The sequence below is a fragment of the Colletotrichum higginsianum genome (assembly GCF_001672515.1).
Source record: "Colletotrichum higginsianum IMI 349063 chromosome 7 map unlocalized unitig_7, whole genome shotgun sequence".
NCBI classification, from domain to species: Eukaryota; Fungi; Ascomycota; class Sordariomycetes; order Glomerellales; family Glomerellaceae; genus Colletotrichum; species Colletotrichum higginsianum.
The window spans coordinates 2881027-2905329 of NW_017263917.1; the positions used below are offsets into that span (position 1 = coordinate 2881027).

The 24303-nt window shown below is 52.0% G+C and overlaps 9 protein-coding genes across 9 annotated transcripts; 4 read left to right on the plus strand and 5 right to left on the minus strand.

The window, feature by feature from the left end:
• Nucleotides 1-124: 124 nt before the first annotated feature.
• CH63R_10575 (Dihydrodipicolinate synthase) lies at nucleotides 125-1111 on the minus strand (the record flags this gene model as incomplete). Its single annotated transcript, XM_018305549.1, has 1 exon — nucleotides 125-1111. One exon carries the CDS (start codon nucleotides 1109-1111, stop codon nucleotides 125-127), a length of 987 nt encoding a protein of 328 aa, XP_018154973.1.
• Nucleotides 1112-1793: 682 nt separating this feature from the next.
• Nucleotides 1794-3570, plus strand: CH63R_10576 (Cytochrome b2; the record flags this gene model as incomplete). The annotated part of the gene is made up of 5 exons (XM_018305550.1): nucleotides 1794-1944; nucleotides 2008-2555; nucleotides 2611-3071; nucleotides 3134-3342; nucleotides 3407-3570. The coding sequence occupies 5 exons, from the start codon at nucleotides 1794-1796 to the stop codon at nucleotides 3568-3570; spliced, it is 1533 nt and encodes a 510-aa protein (XP_018154974.1).
• A 348-nt stretch (nucleotides 3571-3918) lies between these two features.
• Nucleotides 3919-4878, minus strand: CH63R_10577 (NAD dependent epimerase/dehydratase; the record flags this gene model as incomplete). Its single annotated transcript, XM_018305551.1, has 1 exon — nucleotides 3919-4878. The coding sequence occupies one exon, from the start codon at nucleotides 4876-4878 to the stop codon at nucleotides 3919-3921; it is 960 nt and encodes a 319-aa protein (XP_018154975.1).
• A 626-nt stretch (nucleotides 4879-5504) lies between these two features.
• CH63R_10578 (Voltage-gated potassium channel subunit beta-2) lies at nucleotides 5505-6718 on the plus strand (the record flags this gene model as incomplete). Its single annotated transcript, XM_018305552.1, has 3 exons — nucleotides 5505-5518; nucleotides 5663-6057; nucleotides 6114-6718. 3 exons carry the CDS (start codon nucleotides 5505-5507, stop codon nucleotides 6716-6718), a joined length of 1014 nt encoding a protein of 337 aa, XP_018154976.1.
• Nucleotides 6719-6844: 126 nt separating this feature from the next.
• Nucleotides 6845-9360, minus strand: CH63R_10579 (Zn 2cys6 transcription factor; the record flags this gene model as incomplete). The annotated part of the gene is made up of 5 exons (XM_018305553.1): nucleotides 6845-7557; nucleotides 7616-8691; nucleotides 8750-8859; nucleotides 8920-9003; nucleotides 9070-9360. 5 exons carry the CDS (start codon nucleotides 9358-9360, stop codon nucleotides 6845-6847), a joined length of 2274 nt encoding a protein of 757 aa, XP_018154977.1.
• A 3272-nt stretch (nucleotides 9361-12632) lies between these two features.
• On the plus strand, nucleotides 12633-14070 carry CH63R_10580 (Chitinase 1; the record flags this gene model as incomplete). The annotated part of the gene is made up of 3 exons (XM_018305554.1): nucleotides 12633-12862; nucleotides 12926-13169; nucleotides 13231-14070. 3 exons carry the CDS (start codon nucleotides 12633-12635, stop codon nucleotides 14068-14070), a joined length of 1314 nt encoding a protein of 437 aa, XP_018154978.1.
• A 135-nt stretch (nucleotides 14071-14205) lies between these two features.
• CH63R_10581 (Sirq protein) lies at nucleotides 14206-15504 on the minus strand (the record flags this gene model as incomplete). Its single annotated transcript, XM_018305555.1, has 3 exons — nucleotides 14206-14970; nucleotides 15023-15153; nucleotides 15213-15504. The coding sequence occupies 3 exons, from the start codon at nucleotides 15502-15504 to the stop codon at nucleotides 14206-14208; spliced, it is 1188 nt and encodes a 395-aa protein (XP_018154979.1).
• Nucleotides 15505-15945: 441 nt separating this feature from the next.
• Nucleotides 15946-18930, minus strand: CH63R_10582 (Oligopeptide transporter 8; the record flags this gene model as incomplete). The annotated part of the gene is made up of 12 exons (XM_018305556.1): nucleotides 15946-16005; nucleotides 16058-16397; nucleotides 16451-16545; nucleotides 16607-16957; nucleotides 17000-17192; nucleotides 17246-17876; nucleotides 17926-18032; nucleotides 18088-18315; nucleotides 18376-18420; nucleotides 18468-18501; nucleotides 18558-18641; nucleotides 18708-18930. 12 exons carry the CDS (start codon nucleotides 18928-18930, stop codon nucleotides 15946-15948), a joined length of 2391 nt encoding a protein of 796 aa, XP_018154980.1.
• A 2916-nt stretch (nucleotides 18931-21846) lies between these two features.
• Nucleotides 21847-22284, plus strand: CH63R_10583 (uncharacterized protein; the record flags this gene model as incomplete). Its single annotated transcript, XM_018305557.1, has 1 exon — nucleotides 21847-22284. The coding sequence occupies one exon, from the start codon at nucleotides 21847-21849 to the stop codon at nucleotides 22282-22284; it is 438 nt and encodes a 145-aa protein (XP_018154981.1).
• Nucleotides 22285-24303: the final 2019 nt, after the last annotated feature.

The window sequence follows — 24303 nt, forward strand, 5'->3', positions numbered from 1 at the left end:
CCAGCTAATGAGAAAGGGGGAGAGTATGGAATTTTCACAAGCCAACGGCCACCCTTCCTTCTAATTACATGACATGCTAGCACTTGACTGCATCTCGGACATGTTAACTATCGATTAATTATATCTAGCTGCCCCATGATCTCTGCTTCTCGGTGGCTTCAAGCGCCGCAAACGTCTCCAAAGCCCACTTCTTCGTGGCGTCGCCCAACGGCAGATACGGCCTCCTCATCTCCCAAGAGGACTCGTCAGCAACTCCAATCTCGCGGCCCAAGAAGTGCCAGGCGCCGAATTTCGTGAGGGCTATTCCTTTCTTGCACGCCCATTCCGCGTTTGCTACGGCGTACTGGAGTTTCCAGGCTTCTTCCGCCTTTCCGGCCTTACACAAATCATACAAGGCCGACGTGGAAGCCGGGAAGATGTTGCCCATCCCCGTCACGCAGCCACTTCCTCCAGCAGCTAGTGTCGGCAGTAGGTAGTCACTGCTGCCGCCAAAGACGCCGAACTGCTCAGGCTTGAACTGGCTCGCCAACCGGGTCACCTTGCCCACGTTGCCGCAGGTAAGCTTCACAGCCACAATGTTGGGATGCGACGCCAGGGCAGCAAGCTGGTCCGAGTCGAGATCTACGCCGGATGTCACGGCGGGGAAGTTGTAGATGACGATGGGGATGGGCGAGTTGTCAGCGACGTCGCGGAAATAGCCCAATATCGCCTCGCCGGAGAGTGCCTTGGGCCAGTAGCTGGGCGGCAACAGAAGCGCAAAGTTTGCGCCGGCGGATGCTGCGTCTTTGGCGTTGATGATGGCCTCGCGCGTCGACTGCGCTGAGATGCCGGCGACGATCGGGTAGTTTGGCTTGCCGAGGTCTTTGACGGCCCGGACGGCGGTTTCGACGATGGCTTTGCGCTCGTCGGAGGTGAGAAGACAGAGTTCACCATTGGTTCCCGAGTAGACGAGGCCATGCATGCCGGCCTTAACCAGCGCCTGGCACTGCTTGTACATGGCATCATGGTCGACGGGCTGTTCGGGGTCGCCAGCTTTGTAGATGGTGACGACTGGGGTGTAAACCCCGGCCGGAAGAGGGGTCGATTTTGGGGGGATTGAGCTGGAAGTCATGTTGGAGAGATGATTAGAGGAGGGAGGAATAGAATAACGGTATTTGGTACAAGGTAGTACAGCCGGCTTCGTCTACACTGGAACGAGTGATCAAACAGTGACAGAGACGAGGGTATGAATTAGCTTCGATGGAAGCCAACCGCTCATGATAACCCCTCCAAATCCCAAGATGTGGAGACCAACAGATTTAGAATGCCCCTCGGCTGCCTTCTTTCTCCCTCTGCATGTGTTGCCACGAGCCGGGTTACATGCCGATCACGCAGAGAAGTCGAGCCCCTCTTGAGATCCCAATTCCAGCCATTCAAATGACCTGCGTATGGCTCTCGTAAGGAAAGGACATCTTGCTACTCAAAGTTGTACGCCGTTTGCCATTGTGTCATGGTCCACATCGGCGAGAATGCCGATACGTGGAGGGGGGCGTGCATGTGGAGTGCGGAGTGCACAAGCAATGGGGTCGTCTCCGACTATGCCGGGATGCCGTGATTTGGACGGCCATTTCATTCAGGGCGGTCAAGGCTCAGACAGACATAATCAAGGGATAATAGGGTTTGATGGTGGCTGTAGCAACTATCTCACGCGAACACAGGCAATATCGTCCGCTCAAGAAAGACCTAGCCATCTTGCTATTCTCGGCAATTCACAGAGATACCAGAAAGCTCTTACACGCGGAACCTGAAACGCAATGACGACCAAGACTCAGGAACCGGAGCGAGCCACGATCAGCTTGACTGATCTCAGCAAGCACAACACCAAGGCGGATTGTTGGATAGCGGTGCACTCGAAAGTCTGGGATATCACTGACTTCATCAATGACCACCCAGGAGGTCCGTCGGGTGAGTTAAGACAATTTGCGTTTGCAACCAATATACAGGTTACTTACCGTAGACACCGCTCAGTCCTTCTCAAGTGTGCCGGTTCAAATGCCACAAAGATCTTTGACGAGGTCCACGCACCAGACATCCTCGAGGAGCTTCCTGACGAGAAGCTCGTCGGGGTTTTGCAAGACGCCACTCCAGACGTTCCTGCAGCTTCATCACAGTCAGGTGGCACGAACGGCACAACAAAAGCATCTGCAGAGACTGTGCAAGCAGCATCCACGTCTACTCAAGGACAGAACGCCATACCGCCACTCGATTCCATAATCGGGGCGCCGGATTTCGAGGATGTCGCTTCCAAAGCACTCACGCCGAAGACTTGGGCTTTCTACTCTTCTGCAGCTACGGACCTCATAACGCACAAGAACAACAAGGAGCTTGTAAGACGTATCATGATCCGGCCGCGGATCCTGAGAAACGTTTCCCACATCGACATGAGGACGACTATCTTGGGTTTCGAGAGCTCGGCCCCTTTCTTCATCTCGCCCGCCGCCATGGCGAAGCTGGTGCATCCTGACGGCGAGTTGGCCCTGAGTCGAGGAGCGGCAAATGAGAACATCATTCAATGTGTAAGCGCGTACGTGTCTCAAAACCGGACCATGGAGCTGATGGCTGGGAATCTAGATTTCGAGCAATGCATCCTACACTCTCAAGTCCATCGTCTCGGCTGCTCCGCCCACGCAGCCCTTCTTCTTCCAGCTTTACATCAACTCCGAACGCCACAAGACGATAGAGATTCTTCGTTCTGCCCGTGCTCTGGGTATTAAGGCCGTCTTTGTGACCGTGGACGCACCTGTCCCCGGCAAGCGGGAGGCGGATGAGCGTGCCGCCCAAGCAGGCACGATCCGAGCTGCCATCAGCGGCGCCGAAAGCAGCAAAGATAAGAAGGGCAGCGGTCTTGGACGTTTAATGGCTCAGTATATTGACAAGTCCATCACCTGGGAGGACCTCTCGTGGATCAGAGAAGCCAGCGGCGTTCCCATTGTGCTTAAAGGCGTTCAGACGGCGGATGACGTCAGGTTAGCAGTTGAGTATGGTGTGGATGGAGTACTTTTGAGCAACCACGGGGGTCGATCTCTGGATGGGTGGGTTTCCGAAGCTGAATCATGATATGAGTAAACACGCGCTGACATCGCCCCGGTTATAGCTCGCAAGCCTCCATTCTTGTCCTGCTCGAACTTCGAGAGCAGTGTCCTGAGGTTTTCGACAAGCTAGAGGTTTACATCGACGGTGGCTTTGAGCGGGGGTCGGATATACTGAAGGCCATTGCACTTGGTGCCACAGCAGTCGGTGTGGGCAGGCCGTTCCTGTATTCTCTTGTTTACGGCCAGCCAGGCGTAGAGCATCTTTCACAGAGTAAGTTGTTTGAGTCGAGAATTGAAAGGAGACAGCTGCTGACTAGTAATTCTTTTATCGATAGTCCTTAAAGACGAGCTTGAAACCTCAATGAGGCTCTGCGGTATCACCAGCCTTAGGCAGGCAACTCCTGCAATGGTGAACACTCTGGATGTCGAGTACTTGGTGGTTTCGGAGGACCGAGCTAGACAAAAGAAGCCTTTGGGAAGACCACGGTCGAAGCTTTGACGTGTTGATCAGTAGATTATCGTTGGTCCTCCTGTTTAGAAAATGTTTCCATGATGCTAGCCTACAATAAGTGTTGTAAATTTTTCAAAAGGTCCAGCCAATCTTTTCTATAAAAAAGATCATTTGCTATATTTATTGATCATTTTGTTTCTGATGTCGAAGAATGAAATATGGTGACACAGTGAGAGATCAATCAATTCTTCGAAACAAGGCAACTGCAAAGATTGATATTTTGTGTTTCCACAAAGCCTAAATTTTCGCATGTTTTAACAAGTTTTCAATGAGGGAGATAGATTCTGTCTTGAGTCGAGACCTGCATGTTTCTACCGTCTCTATCACGGCTCTTTCTTACGCCTCCAATGTCTTCGAAAACGCCTCAACAGCCTCCAGAATCGGCCCATCCGGTTCCAAACCCAGACTGTAGGCTCTACTAACATCAAACCGGGCTGGCCACGTGTTGACAATGGCCAAAACCGCCGGGTCCCTCTTCTCTTCAATCTGCGCCAGCGCCTCCTTGCCGCCGACTTTCTCTACCGCGTCGAGGATCTCCTGGACCGTCACCGTGATACCGGGCAGGTTGACGACTCTCGAGTCCCCAAACTTCTCTTTCGGGACGTCTTTGACCTTGACGAGGTTCTTGACCACCGTTGCGGGGCTGCAGACCCAAATCTCGAGATCCCGGCTGACGGGCAGGATGTTCTTGACGCCCTTGAGAGACTCGCGGACGATACCGGAAGCGAAGCTGGACGCCGCGGCGGATGGTGCACCGGGCCTCACCGTCACCGTCGGGAGTCGGACAATGCGGCCATCGATAAGCCCACGACGCGAATAATCTTCGACTAACAACTCGACGATGAGCTTCTCCGTGCCGTACGACGTCTTCGGCTTCGGCACCGTCTCGCTCTCGATGACGGGCTGGCGGGGGCCATAGACCGCACACGAGCTGGTGAAGATGACGGTCGTCCCCGGGTAGCTTTTGCGGAGATGGTCGAGGACGGCGCGGACCGAGTCGAGGTTGACTTTGAGACCCAGGTCAAGGTTCGCCTCAGCTCCGCCAGACATGAGGCCGTGCAGGAGGTACACCGCCGCGAACTGCCTCGAGAGCAAGGAGCTGACGGCTGCCGGGTCGGTGAGGTCGGCCTTGAGCGAGTGTATCCTGCTGCCCTCCCCCGCCACGTCGGCCGGGATCGGGGGCTCGATGACATCCGTGACGACAAGGGTTGTGGACGGGTTCGCTTTGACGAGGGCGCTGATGAGAGCCTGGCCGACGAAGCCAGCCGCGCCTGTGACGAGAATTTCGTTGGACATCTTTGCTGCTCTTGAGGTGCCTTGGGGGGTTTTTTTTTTTGGCGGTGCTTCGATTATGTGTTTCTTAGCAAGACGCTCAACCAAATCTGTTCAACAAAAGCCAGGCGTTTATGGCACCATGAGCGTGATCGTGCATGCAGCTCTCGGCTTTAACCGTCCGACCTCGCTGTTTGCCCTTCCACATCTTCCATGAGGGGGTTCTTGGCCGGGACGAATTACGTCTTCGGGCTTCTCCTCATCTTTCCTGCGAGTTTACCGAACGTAACCGGCTACAAACGGGCGAATATGCAAGTCTTGAAAGGTTTGGAGCTGTAGGCCGGACAAGTGGCCGATGCAAAGGCGTCTACATCGGGCGTCGGTGAGAATGCCGATGGTCCCACCTCTTCAAATCCGTGAGGGGCGTTTTCCCCGCACCGGGACCGGGGATCTGTTGGAGGTGACAGGGGTGTAGAATCATCAGAATGAGGAGCAAGATGGAGAGGTGTTTAGGCCGCGGAGCGATGTGGGATGATGCGACGATGCAAACAAAAACCTCGAAAATTGGCAGAGTCTGGCAATGGTGATTCGCTGCTCTAAGTGACTTTACTGTTTCTGTAACTCAACTCAAAGTTCATGACAGCTTCAAAATGGAATACGTCAGGTAAGTTCAATTATCGCATAACATTTCAACAGTCGTACGCAACGCGTCCTGCACACAGAATGTCCTTCGTGCGCTCCCAAATCTCCTTGATGGGGTTTCGCATATCATCGTAGGCTTCCAGCCCCTAACACGGCCCTGAACTAGACTCGGAAACACTGGCCTCAAGATCTCCAAGATCATCCTGGGGTGCATGACCTTTGGTTCGTCCAAGTGGGAAGGCTCGCCATGGGTTCTCGACGAGGAAGAGGGGCTGCAGCTGCTCAAGGCCGCGTACGACAACGGCATCAATACCTGGGACACGGCCGACACGTACTCGAACGGACAGTCTGAGGTCATCATTGGCAAAGCGCTCAAGAAGTTCAACATCCCGCGGCAGAAGGTCGTGATCCTCTCCAAGATCTTCAACCCGGTCATGGACGATGAGTCCCGGCCCGCCAGCGTCAATGACGGTCCGCTGGTCAACCAGATGGGTCTGAGCAGAAAGCACGTCTTTCACGCTGTCGACCAGTGCCTGGAGCGTCTCGGGACGGATTACATCGGTGAGTTGACTGGGTTCTTCAGGCCGATGTAGTGAAACTCATCGTCTCGATGGTAGATGTCCTTCAGATCCACCGTCTGGACCGAGAAACGCCGCCCGAGGAGATCATGAGAGCCCTGCACGACGTCGTACAGTCCGGGAAAGTCCGCTACATCGGAGCGTCGTCCATGTACACATGGGAGTTCTCCCGCCTGCAGTACATCGCCCGGTCACACGGCTGGACCGAGTTCATCTCGATGCAGCCGTTCTACAACTTGCTGTACCGCGAGGAAGAGCGAGAGATGCTGCCTTTCTGCCGCGCGACTGGAGTCGGAGTGATTCCGTGGTCGCCCATTGCGCGCGGCTTGCTCGAAAAGCCTCTCTCCAACGAGGGCGAGGGGACATCACTGAGAAGCCAGACGGATAAGAAGACGCAAGCGTGGTTCGCGGACGCCAATCTTGATATTGTCAACCGCGTCGAAGAGATTGCGAAGAAGAGGGGCGTCAGCATGGCTCTAGTCTCGACTGCTTGGGTATTGCAGAAGGGATGTTGGCCCATTGTGGGGTTGAGTTCGGAAAGGAGGATCAAAGAGACAATAGAAGCACTCAAGCTGAAGTTGACCGAAGAGGAGTGTCAATACCTGGAAAGCGAATACAGACCAAGGAGCATTCAAGGGATGTAGTTCCACATGATTAGTCTATAGAGGACGTATAAAGCCATTAGATTCGTCAGCCAATGCCTCATCGGTCATCTGTTTGCCATCTAAACCTATCATACTCCACATCAAGTGAGGTATACTCGATTGTGATCAAATGCCAGGCCTTGTCGTTTGGTAGTCAACTTGGGTGAAATCTTGGCCAGTCATAGTCTGAGTATCGGTGTTCAAGGACGACATGTCGAATTGGAAGACCGGAGACAGCCCAAAACTCATGTCGTAGTCAAAGAAGAATTCCCCTTCGGGGCCCATCAAAGTTCCATCCGCATTCGAACCCGAAACCTGAGCATCGATGACGCCGTTGGTATTGAGACGATCCCCAGTGTTGACAGTCTGGACGTGCGAGTGATGGTGACCAGGCTCGCCCGATGAACCGGGCTTCAGCGTCGCAACCATACGCTCAAGGCCCGGCGCCATGAGATTCGCCAAATGCCACCGGCCCGCCGGCAGAGACCGAAAGTGCCGTACGAGATCAGTCGTGAGGCCCCATACGCGCTGCGGCTCGACGAGGTCTCCGCCGTACTTGACCGCGACCTTGATCAGGAACATGCACGCGAAGGCAGTCATGCAGTGCAGGTAGGACGGCATCCCCACGACCCCGGCCGCGACATCCGGATCGGTGATGATGAAGTCGATCGTGGAGGTCGCGACGGAGATGGCCGATGCCGCACAGTCGAGGAAGTGATGGGGTATCGGGCTGTCGCCCGAGAGGCCTCGAAAGATGTGCGAGTAGAGGTGAAGCTTTGCGAAATGGAAGTGTAACAATGCCCCCTTTCGAGGGAAGCGGCCGATGTGTTGATACTGTTCTGCAAAGTATCAGAATGAAATTCTCTTTTGCAAGTCGACTATCAGTTGACAACTCACCTGGCAAAGTTTCTGACCAGTGCTTGATCCAGTGGTCCAGTTGTTTGCTGAAGTGAGTGATCTGATGAACATAGGCCCGCGGCGTCGGTTGGCCCTTGTCAGGGCCGAATAACTCCCTAATGCTGCCGATTATTCCAAGAAGGGCCACCTGGCTTGCCAGGCGCTTGTCCTCCTCGGTCGACATGGGAGACTTTAGGAAGCTCTCCCACTGTTGCATTGAAGAGTCTTCCTGCACTATGGCAGGCCGCCCATAGAGAGTGGCAAGGTGTTGGTCGCAGATGTTGAGGATGTACCATAAGCGCGCCCCGTCGGCGGCCTCCTCACTCTTCTCCTCGATGGCGCGGGTGTAGCTGTTGTGCAAGTTGCACTCGGCCGCTCTTCGTATCGCGTACCCCGAAAGCATCCAGCTCACGTCACTCAGCCAGTACGACGCCACGCACATGGCGCGAAGATAGTCACGATTGACTCTTCGGTCGAACATGGATCGTTCCGTTAGGGTGCGGAATTCTGAGCTGCAAATACCGTACAAGCTGTTGGACTGGGGATCGTGAAGAGCGGCGACGGTCAAAGTTGCCGCGGTCAGGATCGGGCTCTTGCGTCTCAGCTCCTCCAGCTGTTGGTACTTGCACCCAACACCGTACATGAAGGCATCGAGACGGTCTCGGTAGAGGCGGAAAAGACGCTCAGCGTCTTCCAGTTGCAAGGCGCCTCTGGAGATGAAATCGTCCCGAGCAGGGCTCGAGTGACCCTCCGGGGCGTCTGGTGACCTCAGAGCTCTCAGTTTCGTAAGGGCGTAGAGTGAATGAATCGGTACGTGGGGGAGGTTCTCGTCTTCTGGTGAGATCTTGGGCGAGTTGTCGCAAGATGGACCGTGGTTGTCTTGCACGGACACTCCTAGACGGTATCCGTTCCCGCTCACGCCATGGACCGAACGGGTTGGCTGTGAGGGCGACTCCGCGGACTTCTGCAGCGCTGAACATTGAAGAGCAGCGGGTTCAGGTAGACCGACTTTCTTGGAGACTTCCTTGAGTGTGTTGTGCAGGTTCTCGATGTCTTGGAGAAGGGCTTCGTTGTATCTGCAAGAATGTTAACATTTCATCTGATTACAACATCCGACGCGGGGCTTTCTCCTACTGAGTCTTCTCGTCGATTATGCTTTGCAAGTTCTTCCCCAGCACGCAACCCAGATTTCGTTCAGCACATCGACGGCATGGCGGGCCACTCTCGTCCATCAAACATTTTATCTGCAAAGTCTGGTTTAGTCACAAGACTTTCCGTGAAAGGGGCCCATCAAGCCTGCAGACCTTGTGTTTTCGGCACGCCGCACACGCCTTGATTTTCCGAGATATCTGCGGAAACGACTGCTCGCCATTTCCAGCCGTGATCAGCTGAGGTTTGCCGTGGCCAGTCAGCATGTTGCGTAAAGGACACAGCAAAGGAGATAAAGGTCCCACCGTCATGAATTCCATGCCCTCGTTGGCATCCGACCAGCTGCGTTTTGACATGGCCGATACCGCAAGCTCGTCTGGTGAGGCTCGCTGCTGTGCCTTGACAGGTGTTTGTAGTTTGCGAAAATCCCGGGTCCCTCTGGAGCCGGTCGTAAGGAGCAAAATGAGGAGAAGTCCTCCGAACGAGACATGACATGCGTCCGCGTGGTCGGCATTGTGTGTGGAGAAGGGACAGGGGGCATCTGCTCGACGTCCCCGCGGCAGCTTAGAAAGCCGTTCGAGATGATTAGGGGACATGGAGCCAACCCCCACCCCCACATTCTATCACGAGGAGCTGTTCTGATGTGTGTATTATTTATTGTTTTACCGTTTTGATGACACATCGTTATTTCTGGGGCATATGCTCTGGAGCTGTCTCAATCAGGTGTCACACCGCTGCCATGACTGGCTCGAAGACAACTTGGGTCATGCTGTCAATTCCATTTAAAAAATTAAATGTTTCTATAACCAAATCATCTGAAATTCAAGCAACAAGAGACCTACCTAGCTGTTATGTACGAGATATTTGACATGGTGTTTCGACTTGGAGTCTCGAAAAGAAAGATGACTTGAAAACTAGATGAACAACCCTTATACATGCTCTAAAATACCTAATCTACATGCAATACTTAAATACAAAAGACATAGTGAAAGTTCTTATTTTCCATTAGCTACTTATTTTAGTAATCCACAGTGAGGCCGTCTCTGTAGGACATGGATATTGATAGACCAACCGGTTTCTGTGTGACTTGGAAACCCGTACCAACAAGACGGGGTTGTGGGTTCGGCTGCTCCGTTCTAACACGTGAGATGGCTTGACTGACGAGCATGATATAGATTCACGAAGATGACATTTTCCCAGGTAGTTTGTGCGTATCTACTCACCTTGCTGGCAAAGCATCGTTGAACACAGGCCAATGAACTTGCCCGAATATTTCCAGATTGCTCGTGTGGTCTGAACCGCCCTGCAAAGTCTCTTCATCTTTAGCCAAAAGTGTGATAGGTCTTCAGCAAGAAAAGGCTGTCTCCTTCGATAGGGAGACAAAGCTCTAGGAGAGGTCGACGAGGCCGACAAGCTTTGAGGGTTGAAACGCGACAACAATCCAGATGCAAATGGCGGGCAGCAGTCGAGGCTTTCTCTGCAATGGCGAGAGCAAAAGCGAGGTTCGTCTAGCCATTGCCACTGTTCAAGCAGTTTGTATCTGTTTCGGTGCTTCTCAGCGAATGGCACCACGGAGAGATGCTCATGTGTTCTCCTTGGACCCCCGAAACTCCCCAGACTTGCACGGCATGGGCTACTTCTCTCCTCTGGTTGGATCAACCATCCGGAATCAGCGTGGCACTGCCAGTGCGCTAAACGAAAGAGGAGCGGGAGATCCAACCAACAGGGACAGAAATCCATCAGCTCCCTGTTTCAAAAAGCTTAACAGAAAAAGAGACGCGTCCTTCAGAAGCTTGTTTTTTTTCTTTTCCTTCTTTTGGAAGACAAGTCCCTCGGGTTCTCCCACGTTCCTGCAATGTCCTGGCGTCCATGGTTTGCAGATGATAACGTCGGGCACCCACTTTTCGCCCACCCCCCCATTTCGCCCACCCATAAATCCCTCATCAGCACACCTAACCTCCAACCTCCTCCTTTTTCTAACCATCACAACATTTACAGTTTTTATCCGAATGGCTTCATTTTTTCAGCATACCTTTTTCTTGCCCTTATGAGCGCATATACCGAGTATGAGGTCAATCAGGCCTTGGAAGCAGTCGCCAATGGGCAGTCCCTCCGGAAAGCATCAATCGAATGGGGTGTGCCACGTTCAACACTTCGCAGTCGCATCAAGGGCTGCCAACCAAGGCAACTTGCCTTTGCTGACCATCAGAGACTCTCTATAGGTCAGGAGGCTAAGTTGGCTGAATGGATTCGCATTCAGCATGCCCTTGGTGTTGCTCCAACCCATCTGCAAGTGAAGCTATTCGCAGAGAGGATCCTCCATGCTATGGGGGATACAGAGCCTATAGGGAAAGGTTGGATAACAGCCTTTCTGAATAGGAATCCTTCAGTCAAGGTCCAGAGAAGTCGCCCTATCGATTCTAGACGTGTTAATGGGGCATCTACTGAGGTCATCAGGGACTGGTTCAAGCATCTCGCCATGCCAGAGATCATCAGCATTAAACCAGCCAACAGATACAACATGGATGAGACTGGTATCCTTGAGGGGCAAGGATCTAATGGGCTGGTGCTGGGCATGTCTGAGACGAAGTCTGTTCGCAAGAAACAGCCTGGATCAAGGGCATGGGTATCTATTATTGAATGCATCTCTGCCCTGGGCCACAGACTGCATCCCCTCATTATATATAAGGGTATAACAGTCCAGCAGCAGTGGTTTCCTTTGGATCTTGGCCCTTATGAAGGCTGGCAGTTTACAGCAACAGAGAATGGATGGACAACAGATGCCACTGCAGTTGAATGGCTGCAGAAGGTCTTCATCCCTCAGACTGTCCCTCAGGGCAAGGAGGAGGTTAGACTGCTGGTCTTGGATGGGCATGGGAGCCATACAACGACGGACTTTATGTGGCTCTGCTATATAAACAACATCCATCTATTGTTCTTACCACCACATACCTCCCATGTCCTCCAGCCACTTGATCAGTCAGTCTTTGGCCCATTAAAGGCAGCCTATAGGAAGGAGCTTGGATACCTTAGTCATTGGAATGACTCTACTGTTGTAGGCAAGAGGAACTTCCTAGGCTGTTATTATAAGGCTGCCCTGGCAGGGATGACGATCCAGAACATTAAAAGTGGGTGGAAATGGACTGGACTATGGCCTGTTTCTATGGCAAAGCCCCTTATGAGTCGTCTGCTGCTCCCATCAACACCAACACCATCAGCATCATCTCATCAGACCTGCAAAGGGCAGTCTGGAGGCAAGGAGGAAGTCAAGGAAGGCAGGGGAGCTGAAGGATGGGCTTCTGTATCGTCTGCAGTGGCATGGTCGACGCCAAGGAAGATGAAGGATCTGGCTGGCCAGTTGAAGCTATTCACAGAGCTGGATAATGATGCTAGTACTCAACGCCTCCTTTTCATAAAGGTGAAAAAAGGCTTCAGCGAGCAGTCCTATAAGCTGGCAACTGCCCAGCATAATCTTGAGCTCCTGCAGGCCCAAGTCACCAATAATGCAGCAAGGAAAAGAAGGACAGTCCAGATCGACCCAAACACCAAGTTCGCCAATATCAAGGACATCCAGAAGGCTCAAATTGAGGCTGGCGAAAAAGAGGGTATCACGGATGAATCCAGCGAGTCTGATTTACCTAGTGAAGCTGAAAGCTGTATTGTGGTGGCATCTAGACGAAGTCAATAGTTAATTGAACTTGGTGGTTATGATGGGGATAGCCTCATTTATGGGTGGGCGAAATGGGGGGGTGGGCGAAAAGTGGGTGCCCGACGTTATACTCCATATGAGGCCCTGCAATTTCATGGTCCGACCTACTTTTGTAAAAATCACTCCGTCCGTCTTTTAGACACATAGCTACCGGTGACGATGTTGCTCCTCACTCTTGTCGCAGTCTTTGTCACGGTAACTCGAGTTGTTGCTGTGGCCCCGTCGGTACGTTCATGTGGGAGCTCGACCGTGAAGCAAGGCCATCGTAATATTTTATATGTGACGAACTGGGGCATCTATGGCGCGGGGTACAATCCTGACAATATCCCTGTGGAGGACATTTCTCATGTTCTCTACGCGTTTGCGGACATTCAGCCCAACGGTACCGTGTAAGTCCTTACATGCCATTGATACGACCTTGCATAAGTGTGCTAATACGCGTGTGTCTCAAGCGTCTCCTCCGATCCATGGGCAGACACCGGGAAGCCGCTCGGCAATGACAGCGCCAATGAGCCCGGCAATAACGCCTACGGCTTGATCAAGCAATTGTATCTCAAAAAGATGGCCAACCGCAACATGAAGGTCATCCTGTCGATTGGCGGGTATAGCTTCTCCCCAAAGTTTGCGCCGGTTGCCGCCGACGATGCGCGCAGGGCCAACTTCGTTTCCTCCGCCGTCAAGCTGGTAACGGACTGGGTGAGTGTTTCTCGTCCCGCAAAGATGGACAGATCAATCTCTTCTAACCGTGAGATCCAAGGGGATGGATGGTATCGATCTCGACTGGGAATATCCTAATACCACCGAGACGAACGTCAACTGTGTAAAGATGCTTACCGAACTCCGCAAAGGCCTCGATGATTACTCCGCGAAGCATGCCGAGGGATACCACTTTGCCCTGGGCTTTGCGGCGCCCGCTGGGCCACAAAACTACCGGGCTTTCAACCTCAAGGCGATGGACGAGTCTCTCGACTTCTGGTCTCTCATGGCCTTCGATTTCGCAGGCCCCTGGGACAACACCACGGGTCATCAATCCAACGTTTTCGGCAACAAGGCCAACCTCATGAGCACGAAAGCCAGCATCGATCGCGCAATCAAAGATTACGCCAATGGCGGAGTGGCACCTAGGAAAATCAACCTCGGCATACCGCTCTATGGAAGGGCATTCAGCAAAACTCGGGGTCTTGGGGAGCCATACTGTGGCGTGCCTAACGGAACCCTCGGCCAGCCTGGTATTTTGTTATATAAAGACCTCCCCCGGCCGAGATCCAAGGTTCTTTTCGACAACGAGGCTAAAGCAACATACTCATACGACAACACTACCGGAGAATTGGTGTCGTTTGACAATATGAAGAGTGCAAAGTACAAACAGGCATATATCAAGAAGAAGGAACTTGGCGGTGCCATGTTCTGGGAGGCTACGGGAGATAAAATTGGCCGCGAAAGCCTCGTCCGCAAAATGGCAGCTGGTTTAGGAGGGCTCGAGAAATCACCAAACTTGCTCTCATACCCGGTCTCTCAGTACGACAACATTCGCAACGGGATGAAGAGTAATTTTACCTCCATCCCAGAGACGAACCGAAGTTCTGAGAGGAGATAGTGTTCTATCTCAACATTAGTCCTTTTTATAGAAGAATTTTCAAGCCCGCATAACAATCACCACACGTATCCTCCTTTGGCTTTACAGACGCCTATCGTTGTGAACAGCTAGCTAGCCACATCCGTATGCATAGACCTACATAATAATACCAGCTTGTCTAAATTTCTCGAATGCTTCCAACCAGCCCTCAACCGGGTCTCTTTCTTCAGTGAACCCTACCACTCGCAATCTTTCCAGACTCAGCTGCCGATCAAATGACAACCAGTATCCCACACTGTCAAGTTGCGAGCTTCCACCGCCGACACCAGCAACTACCGCCTTGCTGAAACCCTCCCTCTCGAAGAGGTGTTTGTTCTTCTGGACATACTCACCGGGCTTCAATGCCTTCTCGTCTCCCGTGGGCCCCACTCCCTTCAGCCCGAACCAGCCAGCCAGATCTGGCCAGATCTGGCTGAAACTGGTTGGCGTCGCACTGTCGGCCATGTTGATGATTTTGGCATCGCATTTCTCACCGTTCAAGGAGACGTGGACGGCGATACGGCCGAGAACGCGAGACGAAACCGGAGTAAAGAGGCTTTTATAACCGCCTTCGTTTCCAGGAAACGGTACCTCAACAGGAGTCTCGGATTTGTCGTTAACCCCGTGGTTGTAGGCGTAAAGCGAGAGGTACTGTGCCCAGTGGAGCGCGAGAGAGAACCCAGACCCGTTTGGCGTAAAACCAACGACTGCGTCAGGGCACACTTCTGACCAGGTCCACTGCTTGCCTTCGCTTGCTTTTGCGAGAATTTCACGGAACCACGGGTATGCGACAGTCCTGGCGTAGTCTTCGGAGAGGTTGTCTGCCATAGACTCCTTCAATGGAGCCTCAAAAGTTCCGCCGGGCACGTAGATCCCATACCCCTATGCTTGTAAGCCTGGTCCGTCGAGTTTACGCGATGGAATCACAACTCACTCTCGTGCCTCCGGGGTAGACGAAAGACTTGAGGTTTGATGACAATGACGTGAGCGAGTCGACGACTCTCTGCATGATGCCGCAGTTGACTTCGCACTCTCGGATGTGGTCATCAGCGACCTGGTTGAATACTGCAGAAATCAAAGAGGTTAGCCACAAGAAAAAGACACACAGACACAGGGTCTCATACCGAAATAAAACACGTGGGTAACATTCTTGACTCCCTGAACCCTATCTTCCAGCTGTCTCGTGAGGTCCTCCGTGGTGCTGTTCAAGTTCACCCCAGAAACTATCTGCAGAGAAGGCCGGCTCGCCGACTCTTTCGGCCAGAAGAACTCGATCTCAGACAGAGGGCGGTTGATGACGACAGTGACCTTGTCAAATGAGCCTTCGGTGGGGTAATTGGAGAGCAGCTGGTCGACAGTCGCCCAGCCAAGTAGGCCTGCGGCTCCGAAAACGATGGCGTGGTTTCGTTCGGTCATGTTTGGTGGACGTTTGAAGCTTCAGAATATCCAATAAATTGGGACGGAGGCTCCAAAAAAAAAAACCTGGACGGTGGCAGTTTGGAGGTTTTACCCAAACCGGCAGTTTTCGAAATTCTCTTCAAATCACATGCAGGCCCAATACGCTCTCAGTGAGCCACTATGATTCATAGCGGGGAAACGACGCCGAATCCGTCACACCGGCGGCGTCCAATCGGTATGACCCTTGATGCAATGCGATTCCGTCAAATCCGTCAAGTGGTCTCTCAGAACTTCGGAAAGGGGATACAGTTGGACACCCTAGACTTGTTGAATTGTTACTCAGTCTTAGCTACAATAGACTGACGACTATAAGTCTGTGACACATTGTCTATTTACACCCCTTCATATTGGGCTCTGTCTAGTTGGCAGGCACCTATTCGTCCACTAATCCTTTGTCCATCAGCCAGTGCCACAATAGTCGGCGTACTGCTTCGAGCTCGAATTGGGGTTGCCCCACCACTATCGTCGAATTAGTCTCTTGAACTGAGGATAGGTCTGTGGAATTATTCACCGTAGGGAAGGGGACCTCCTTTCCTGAACCGCCAGCAACAGCAAAGGTCAGGATGAACATCATGACCTTGGCGCCAGCGTCGAGACCGCCGCCTACGATGTAGTTGTACTTTCCAAACCAGGCCGGGTGGCGCAGACGCATATACCATTGAGACCATAGTCCGGTCGCAACTTGAGACCAAATCACGGACGTCGTACCCGACGTCGTCTCAGAGGCGTTGTGGAATATCACGGGGGTGACGAGCTTGCGGACCTCCCAGCCGTAGATCGTCTTGTACTTGCGCGACACGAGCCAGAGGATGACGGGGATGGCGGCTCCAATGACGATAGAGAGCGGGATCCTGCCCTGAGGGTTAGGCATGTAGAATGAACAGACAGGCGATTTGTGACTTACCATCCATATCCGTCTTTCCCGAAGCCGTAAACATACTTGGCAAGAGACCAGGTCACGGCAGTAGTGTTCAGGGACTGAATCTTGCGTCCGCTCCACTGAGATCCCGTTAGCACCTATCTCTATGACACATCGAGATACCTCAACTAGAAGACTTACAACTTGGTTCCCGATGGGGTCGAGAAGAATCTCTCGCCGGTTGGCAACAATGGTGTCCATGATGACGTAGTTCAAAGCAGTTCCAAACAAACTTCCCCACGTCTGAAGAAGGAACATGGTCCTCCAAGGGATCTTGAGGTATTGGGCCATCTTGAGATCTGTTGACAAGAACACCGAAAGCACTGTGACCTCGTGACTAAACATGGAGAAGTAGAGATTTGCCACGGGCTTCCCAGGCTGGAGGACACCGCAAAGCATCTTGGATAGGTTGTTCGTCGCGACACTGGTGCCGAGCAACCCGTACAAGCAGAGCGAGAAAGGCGCAACAATGCATCCGAGGAGCTGGTCCCCCTGTTAGCAAAAGGAGACACCACGCATGGGAATCAGACTCACAATAGCGCAGACGTAAGCCCAGGCGTCGAGAGTGGTATTGCCCTTGATGACGGCACCTAGACCAGTGAAGAAACCAACAAGCAGAATAGCGATGTACCACCACATCGGGACATCTTTGTACTTCTCTTGCATGATCTTGTAGTGGGGGTCAGTCTCCTCTTTCTTCCAGGCCTGCTTCAGTGATCGTTTGATACTGTTTGAATCAGCACAACCCTCCGCCAGATATCTTGCCTCAGGTAAACTTACAGAGGTCCGTAGAACAGCGAGATGTGGGTTAGCAGGGCTCCAATTGCTGCCATCGCCGCCATGTTCGCCCATACGTTGGATGCCGTCAACCGAGGGAGGCCGTGGATCTCCAGCGCCTCGGGGTCCAAGATTGCGTTCTGGCCAAAGACGGCGGTCTGGTTGTACACCTTCCCCGTCTTGCCATCAAACATGGCCGTCGACATGAACGGGAACTTTTTGGCGCCCCAGGCCCCGCCGTAGTAGAGGCTGAAGCACATGATGTAGGAGAGCACGATGCCCACCCACGAATTGGCCTGCTGCAGAAGCGGGAGGGACATATACCGGGATGTGATGTACTGCCAGTCGAGAGAGAAGTTGAGGATGCCCTGGCCCTCGTTGGAGGAGATGCCGCCAAAGATTGTCATGAGGACCTTTCGGGTCGGCGGTGCTGCCTTCATGGAAGCGAGGCAGGGGATCGAGATGCCGTTGAGCCAAGGCCAGATGTACGACGCGATGGGTTCCCAGATGAACATGCCGATGGAAGTGAAGCCGAACATGCGAAGTCTGTCCTTGTTGTTCCCTTCAGGCTCGCGGTGAAGAGTCTGGTAGATCGAGATCATGGGAAGACATTGCCACCATACCATTTCGCTCGCTGTTGCGTGTCAGGTTCGTCCGAAAGCTTGATTATGAGTCGCACTCACGATGAACGAGGATAGATCTCAAAATGCCTACGAGACCATAACCGAAGATTGAGGCAGAAAAGACGGTAAGAATGGCAGTAGCGGCGTCAGTGTTTCGGTTGTAGAAGCTAGCCATTATCTTGTCAGTGTCGCCTTGTAACACCATCGACAATAGGCACTCACAGCCGTTCTGCGCCAAAGACCTGAACGATGGCAGCGCCGTTGCCACTTGAAGTCGACAGGATCGAGGCGACGGCGTGCTCCTTCAAGCCGAAGTGACCGGGGTTGATAAAGTGAACCACGGGCCCGAGCCATTTCGCTTGCGATGGGAGGTATTGCTCGACGTGATGGCGGCGGGGGAGCACGACGGACCATGTGACGCCAATTACATAGGCCATCAAGCAGAGAAAGCTGTTCTGTCAGCCTTCACTGTCTGTTAAGTTGGGGTGGGTAATGGACAATGTAACTTACACGGAGGCAAAAGAGACGTCTACAGGCTTGTAGAAGTAACTGGGGCTGATGTCAATAAAAGTCATGCTTGTGAAGAGAGCCCAGGGACAAACATTTGGTTGATGCAAGCCGCCAGTGCGGTGAGACCTTCCCAAGGTTAGCTGCAAGAAAAAGCCGGCCGGGGCCTCAAGGCGTATGTTTACCAGAGCCGATGATGAAAGATCTAAACGTGCAGGAGGCGTCGCCATCGTCCTGGGTGCTGACAACGTATCTTGCAACGTCGTTGCCTATGCTTGACGGATCAGCCAAACTGAAGCCAGTTGGTTAGAGTTATAAAGCCATTGTTGGGTTACCGTCTCTAATCACCACAGCCCCGTTCACAAGCTGCCTCTCGTCTTCGGATTCGTTTCGCTCGGGGTCGTTCGTCTTCAGTCCGTCGTCCGACTTGTCATCCTCCAAGACCCGAGGCCTGTCGAGCTTCGAAGCATCAACGCCCCGACCGGTGGCGGCGACGGACGAGGGGGCGTCATCATCTACGGCGGATGTAGAGACGACCGATGCCTTTGTGTTCGCCATCTTGTTTTCGAGACTCGGATCAAGTGGCGAGAGGTTCTGTCCGAAACCAGAATATCCGCAGGGCAATGGCAAAGTTTCCGTTTCCCCCGGGCCCTTCCTTATATTTCCCATGCATGTTTATGTGCAGGTGCTCCGAGTCCGCAATTCTCTCTTATCACGTCAACCGCTGTTGTGTTAAACCCGCGGAGGCCCATAACTTTAATGCAGCCAAGACTGCACTACCGATAAGAGCATGGGATAGCTCACATGGCGGTTCACCTCTGTTCGCGGCGGCTAGCCCAACTTCGTATTATTACTTACGTGATATCGGGCTGGCCCCGACTGGGAGTCGAGGCGCTGGCCACTTGATTGGGGGCCACACTCGCTTTCGCTTGCAGATTCTGAATGACGCGAGATTTGCCCGGCCAGTCGCCATCTTTTCTTGGCCCACCGAAGCGGACCCGGTCCCGACATCTCGGTATGAACATGTCCGTGGTGACATGCCAAGACATTCTCAAAAACTTATCGAGGATTGAGATAGAGTGAAAAAGTGCGGGGATGAAGAGAGCTTTGCCTAGCCAAGAGTACCCTGGAGGTCAAGCCGATGAAATGGAGGGCTAGGACGCTTCGCCAACAGCACAGAGACATTGCGATGCAGATACTGGTTTAGTGCAACACTTGGCAAAACCAGCTCGTCACAGTCGGTGAAAACATCAAGGCTATTCAATTGGTATAACTGCTCTTTCAGATGTTTGTTTTGCCGGTTGACAAAAGCCCATCGCTTTCCACAAGGAACAGGCCGGGAGTATTAGACATCTGCCCCGCAATCACGGTAACCTCACAACTCCGTGACCCGATATCGGTTCAAGGACTCGGCTCCCTTTTTTCCTGATATGAGGCAAGGATACGCATCCACTCGCGGTACCGTTCATGGCAGTGGCATAGAATTCCGAGCCAATGGACCCAACCCTTTATGTTGATGACCGGCTGGAGAAACCCCACGTCCTCTAGGGCTTCTTGTTATGTCCGGCAGGCCCAGTGCTCCAAGATGGCCCAAGTCGATGTGTAATAAAACTCGGAGTCGGTTGCAGACACGCAACTGAAGTTCCCGTTGGATTATCACTAACGTAAAGTGACGTTCTAGTAGACAACTTCATAGCAGAGTGTAAGAGACGAATCCGTACCTGCACCAATTGCGTCTCCTATTTCTCATTTTTAACAACAAGAGGTTGGGATACATCGAGACAATGGCCCCACCACAAGAAATTGAAAGGAGATGGCAACGATAGAATCCACTGACACTACATTGGTCCTGGGAGTGGTGGCATTAGGTGGAATCGGTCTGAGATTTCAGAGTATGGATTGCAGATTCAACTGTGATGCCAACCTGCAGCTCGGCGCAGACCAAGTCCTTGACCTACCTGTCAGTCGTCGCCTCCGGCTGGGATAAGACTGCCTTGATCTTGCCGTTTGGATCTTCTAATTCTTCTCATTCCAAGAACTCATGGCCATCGTCAACTGGTGATCACGAGCTGTCCGCCCACACAAAAGACATCCGCTGCGGCGCGGCCCGTAATGGCGCCACCTATCATGGTAAGGGCTCCGCATGTATCTTCCGAGTCTGGTACCTCGGCCCAAGGGCCCGAAGGAGAGGTCATTGGCGCATCACCAAATGCCGTAGGCTCTTCCAGTCTTCTATCAGGGGCTTATTGATAGATCCATCTAGGTTGAGGAAATGGTTGCTGGCGTCGAGACACGACCTGATAGGAAGAAGGCGATGGCGATGATGTCGGCTCCGCTCTGGCAGACGATGGGTGAGAGGCCCAGATGCAGTCTCGCTTTGATGGCAATGGTGACTAAACCTGGTTTGCAAAGGTCGAACTCCACTGCGTCTATCACCTCCAGCTTTCTGCAATACCGCATCATCCTTTGAGAGGTCTCAAGGTTCATAGCGAGCTTCATGACACTAAATCATGAGCCATTACGCAGAAGTTGAGACTGACTAGGCTCTATAAGCTACCAGCAACAGCAAAGATCTGAAAAAAGCAGCCCAATGCTACAGCCAGCAATCCGCGATGAGATTTTCTGTCAATAGAATGTTGAGGCTAGGTACTCCGACTCTAGGCACCTAATGAGTCACTAAAGGGAATGAGATAAGGGGCTATGGTGTCGACGGTGCCGGTAGGAAATTGTGGTGGTTGGGAAACGGGCTCGGAAGTAAAACAATTAAGCATCGGAGGACTGAAACCTCAACAGTAGATGCATAGGTACTTGATCCGAGTTTCCGTCCCGTTTTCGCCTCGATTGTTGGCCGCCAGCATGTAACCCTCAGAATGTCGTAAGCTGAAAACTTGCGTAGAAGGAGTTTGTCAGTTTTGTCGGACATGTTACATAGTTTGGTCGGACATGTTACATACTTTCCCCGTCGTCAAAGCTCAACAATAAAAACCAAGTCGAATTAGCGCTCTGAACTCCCTAGATCTCGGCAGCCGTTACGTAAGGACCACACCGCCGCCAGTCAGTAAGGCAGCCTCTTAGCACGTGTGTTGGCCAACTGACCCCAGATATGTCCTCATAAAGATGAAGTAGGTTATCAATTTCTCGGCTTGTTTATGTAACAAGTCCATGATTGAGTGTAGTGGAGTGCTAAGGACTACGTTAATTTCGTGATCGGCTAGAGAGCTGAGTAGGCGGGATTTGATGGACAACAGTACACGTAATTAAAAGCCGAAAGAGTCTCGGCTTAGCGGGTTAGATTACTCAACCCTTGCTTTGCGATTCGGTCAGAGTGTACTCCTCAGTCAAGTGGTTGTTCTCAGCTGGTAAATTCCTCTGTTATAACAGCCAGTTGAGAAAGGGGAGTTGAACGTTGGTCCAAACGTATTCATATTCCCATCCGACTCTTTCAAATAAAAAAACTCATATTCAAGACTTGCAATGCCTGCCACAGAGCTCACAGACACTTCGGCAATCGAAGAAGCCATTGCATCCATCGACCCTGACAAGCCTGTCTATATGCTTAATCTTCTCAAATTTCGGCCCGTCGCAGTCTACGATCCTTCTACTTCGGCCGAAATCCTCTCTCTCCCTTCCTGCAGCGGCCAAGAGGCATGGCAACAACGCTATGTACCTGCCTTTTTTGCGCTTCCGACGATGAGCAGCAGTCGAGTCCCATTTGCAGGCAAGATGGTGGGCAAGGTGTTAGGGCTAGAGGAGGATCAGTGGGATGAAGTGGACCTTGTGAAGTATGAGAGCATCAGGGTGTTCAGAGACACAATCATGAGCGAGGAGTATGCGCGATTGGTAGTTCCGCACCGAGTTGCTGCCCTTGCTGATGCGCGATTATTCGCTCTGGAGTTCATGGGTTCTATTTAAGGACTGAACGCATGGCTATTTGAGGTATGGTTTTTTGTCTGTTACGTGCCAGCTTGAAGTGCGTCAATCCTGACTAACAGTTGTACCTTGTTGTAGAATTGGTTAAACTGTGCCTGTTTAAAAATCTTGGTTTACAAACTTGTTATCTTTAAGTAGATAGGCAGCAAATCCCAAACTAGCTGATGCCTTGTGTGAGAGCAGCGACTTTTAACTGCCAGCAGGTGCAGATCTACATGTCTATGGAGTACATAGCATTACACAAAGTCAACTTCCCCCAAGCAAGGTTCAACTGTAAAGATACACACTTGATTTCACCTGCCTCTTGCTTATGATTTGCCTTTGCCTTTTGTTTTACTTGTTACACCTGCTTCCCTACACGCTTGAGACGTGTAGGTCAGCGACCCAGCTGGCCCTTCAGCCTTGCGTCACAAGAAGTCACTGACTTGAGCCATGCCTTTCAGCTCTTCTGACGCGCAATCCAGCCTGTCAGACCGCAACGCTTAGGAGCATTACGTTTACACGCTATATGACATTGATGGCAAGGGTAAGAAGCAGCAACTTTCTTTGTGTAGGCATCAGCGTCTCACCACGATCTAGGTAAACTGATGCAGCGAGAAACAGCTAACTAATTCACATTGTTATGGGCGCATTGTGGGGTTTGTACTATGTCTTTTCTTGACTGTGGCTAATCATCACATATGTAGTAACCCAAGAAATTCGTTTGGTTTTCGAGACCACACAAAGTCTTACTCAAAGCGAGATCCTTGACTCGGAGCGGGCGTTGTTGCAAGAGCAAGACTTCAGTCTTTGGTTTGCCGACCACGTTCTCCTACTGGTTGAGTAGCAGTGAAAGGCAAGCCTCCGTTGTAAGCACGACGCACACAGTATCGCTCGACGGACCCGAATCCGAAATAAAAAAACTGTTAGTATCGGTAAGTAATCCAAGAGACGGTCGATCAAACACTTCCTGTCTGGAATGAAACCTGCCGAATTCCCCTTAGGTCGCCGTCAAAGCCAGTAGGACTGCAAGTCAACGCCTGCCGCTAATGACAGGTTCTTTACAGACCCCCAGTCGGATCGACTATGGACCCGTGTCATTCATACGAGTGTATCTGACTCATGACCGGGGCACTCTCCCCTGAGCATACAGGTAGACCCAGGAACCAATCTTTTGCAAGCCGTTTACCCGTTATGACTCGCCGGATCACCAGATCGCATATAAATGCACCATTCTCTAATAGATCGCATTTCACATCGTCCAGTCTTCATCGCCATAGCCCTTCATTCAACCGTCTGCCCGGATCCTACTACTCTTTCCTTCTTACTACAGCTAGGTTAGTCCTCCCCAATGATTCACATGCTAGTAAAACAGTCAATAGAACATTTTACTAATCTAGTGCAATAGCTTGTTGTCCAGTTTTATTTCATCATTTCATCATGATCTTTACCAACCTCTTGTTCTTTTCAACTCTTGCTTCGGCAGTTGCAGTCCTGCCTGCAGGCCTTGCTGGAACCAGCTCTCTCGGCACACTTGAAACGCGACAATTCAAAGACGTTGGGTTATGCGGAGATGTCCAACACTGTATCGGCTGCTGCCAAGAAGGTGTATGCTGTACCGAGGCCAGTTGCGGATGCAGGTAGTAGCTCTCAGGCTGGATTTTGAGACAGGCCAAACAAGCTCTTTTAAGCAAAAGATAATAAAATAACATTGTCTGATGTCAAAGCATAATCTGCATGTTGTCTTGTTGCCTGTTGCTGTCGATGTTTCTACTCTATTTAGAACCCTGAACCCCTACGAGGCTTGCCTGACAGATCTCTGTGACCACAGGGGAGAGGATGCCAACTAAATGATCTCGAGACTTGATATCCCTCTTGTTAGTTATCGAGGCTGGAGACAGCGGCTGATGAATCCTATTTTCAACCACCTCCAAAGTGCCCTTTATGCGTGTTATAACCTCTACTTCAACAGCTACTTTGCTTTTGCCTTTTGCTTCACTTGTGATTTGCTTCCCTCCTACA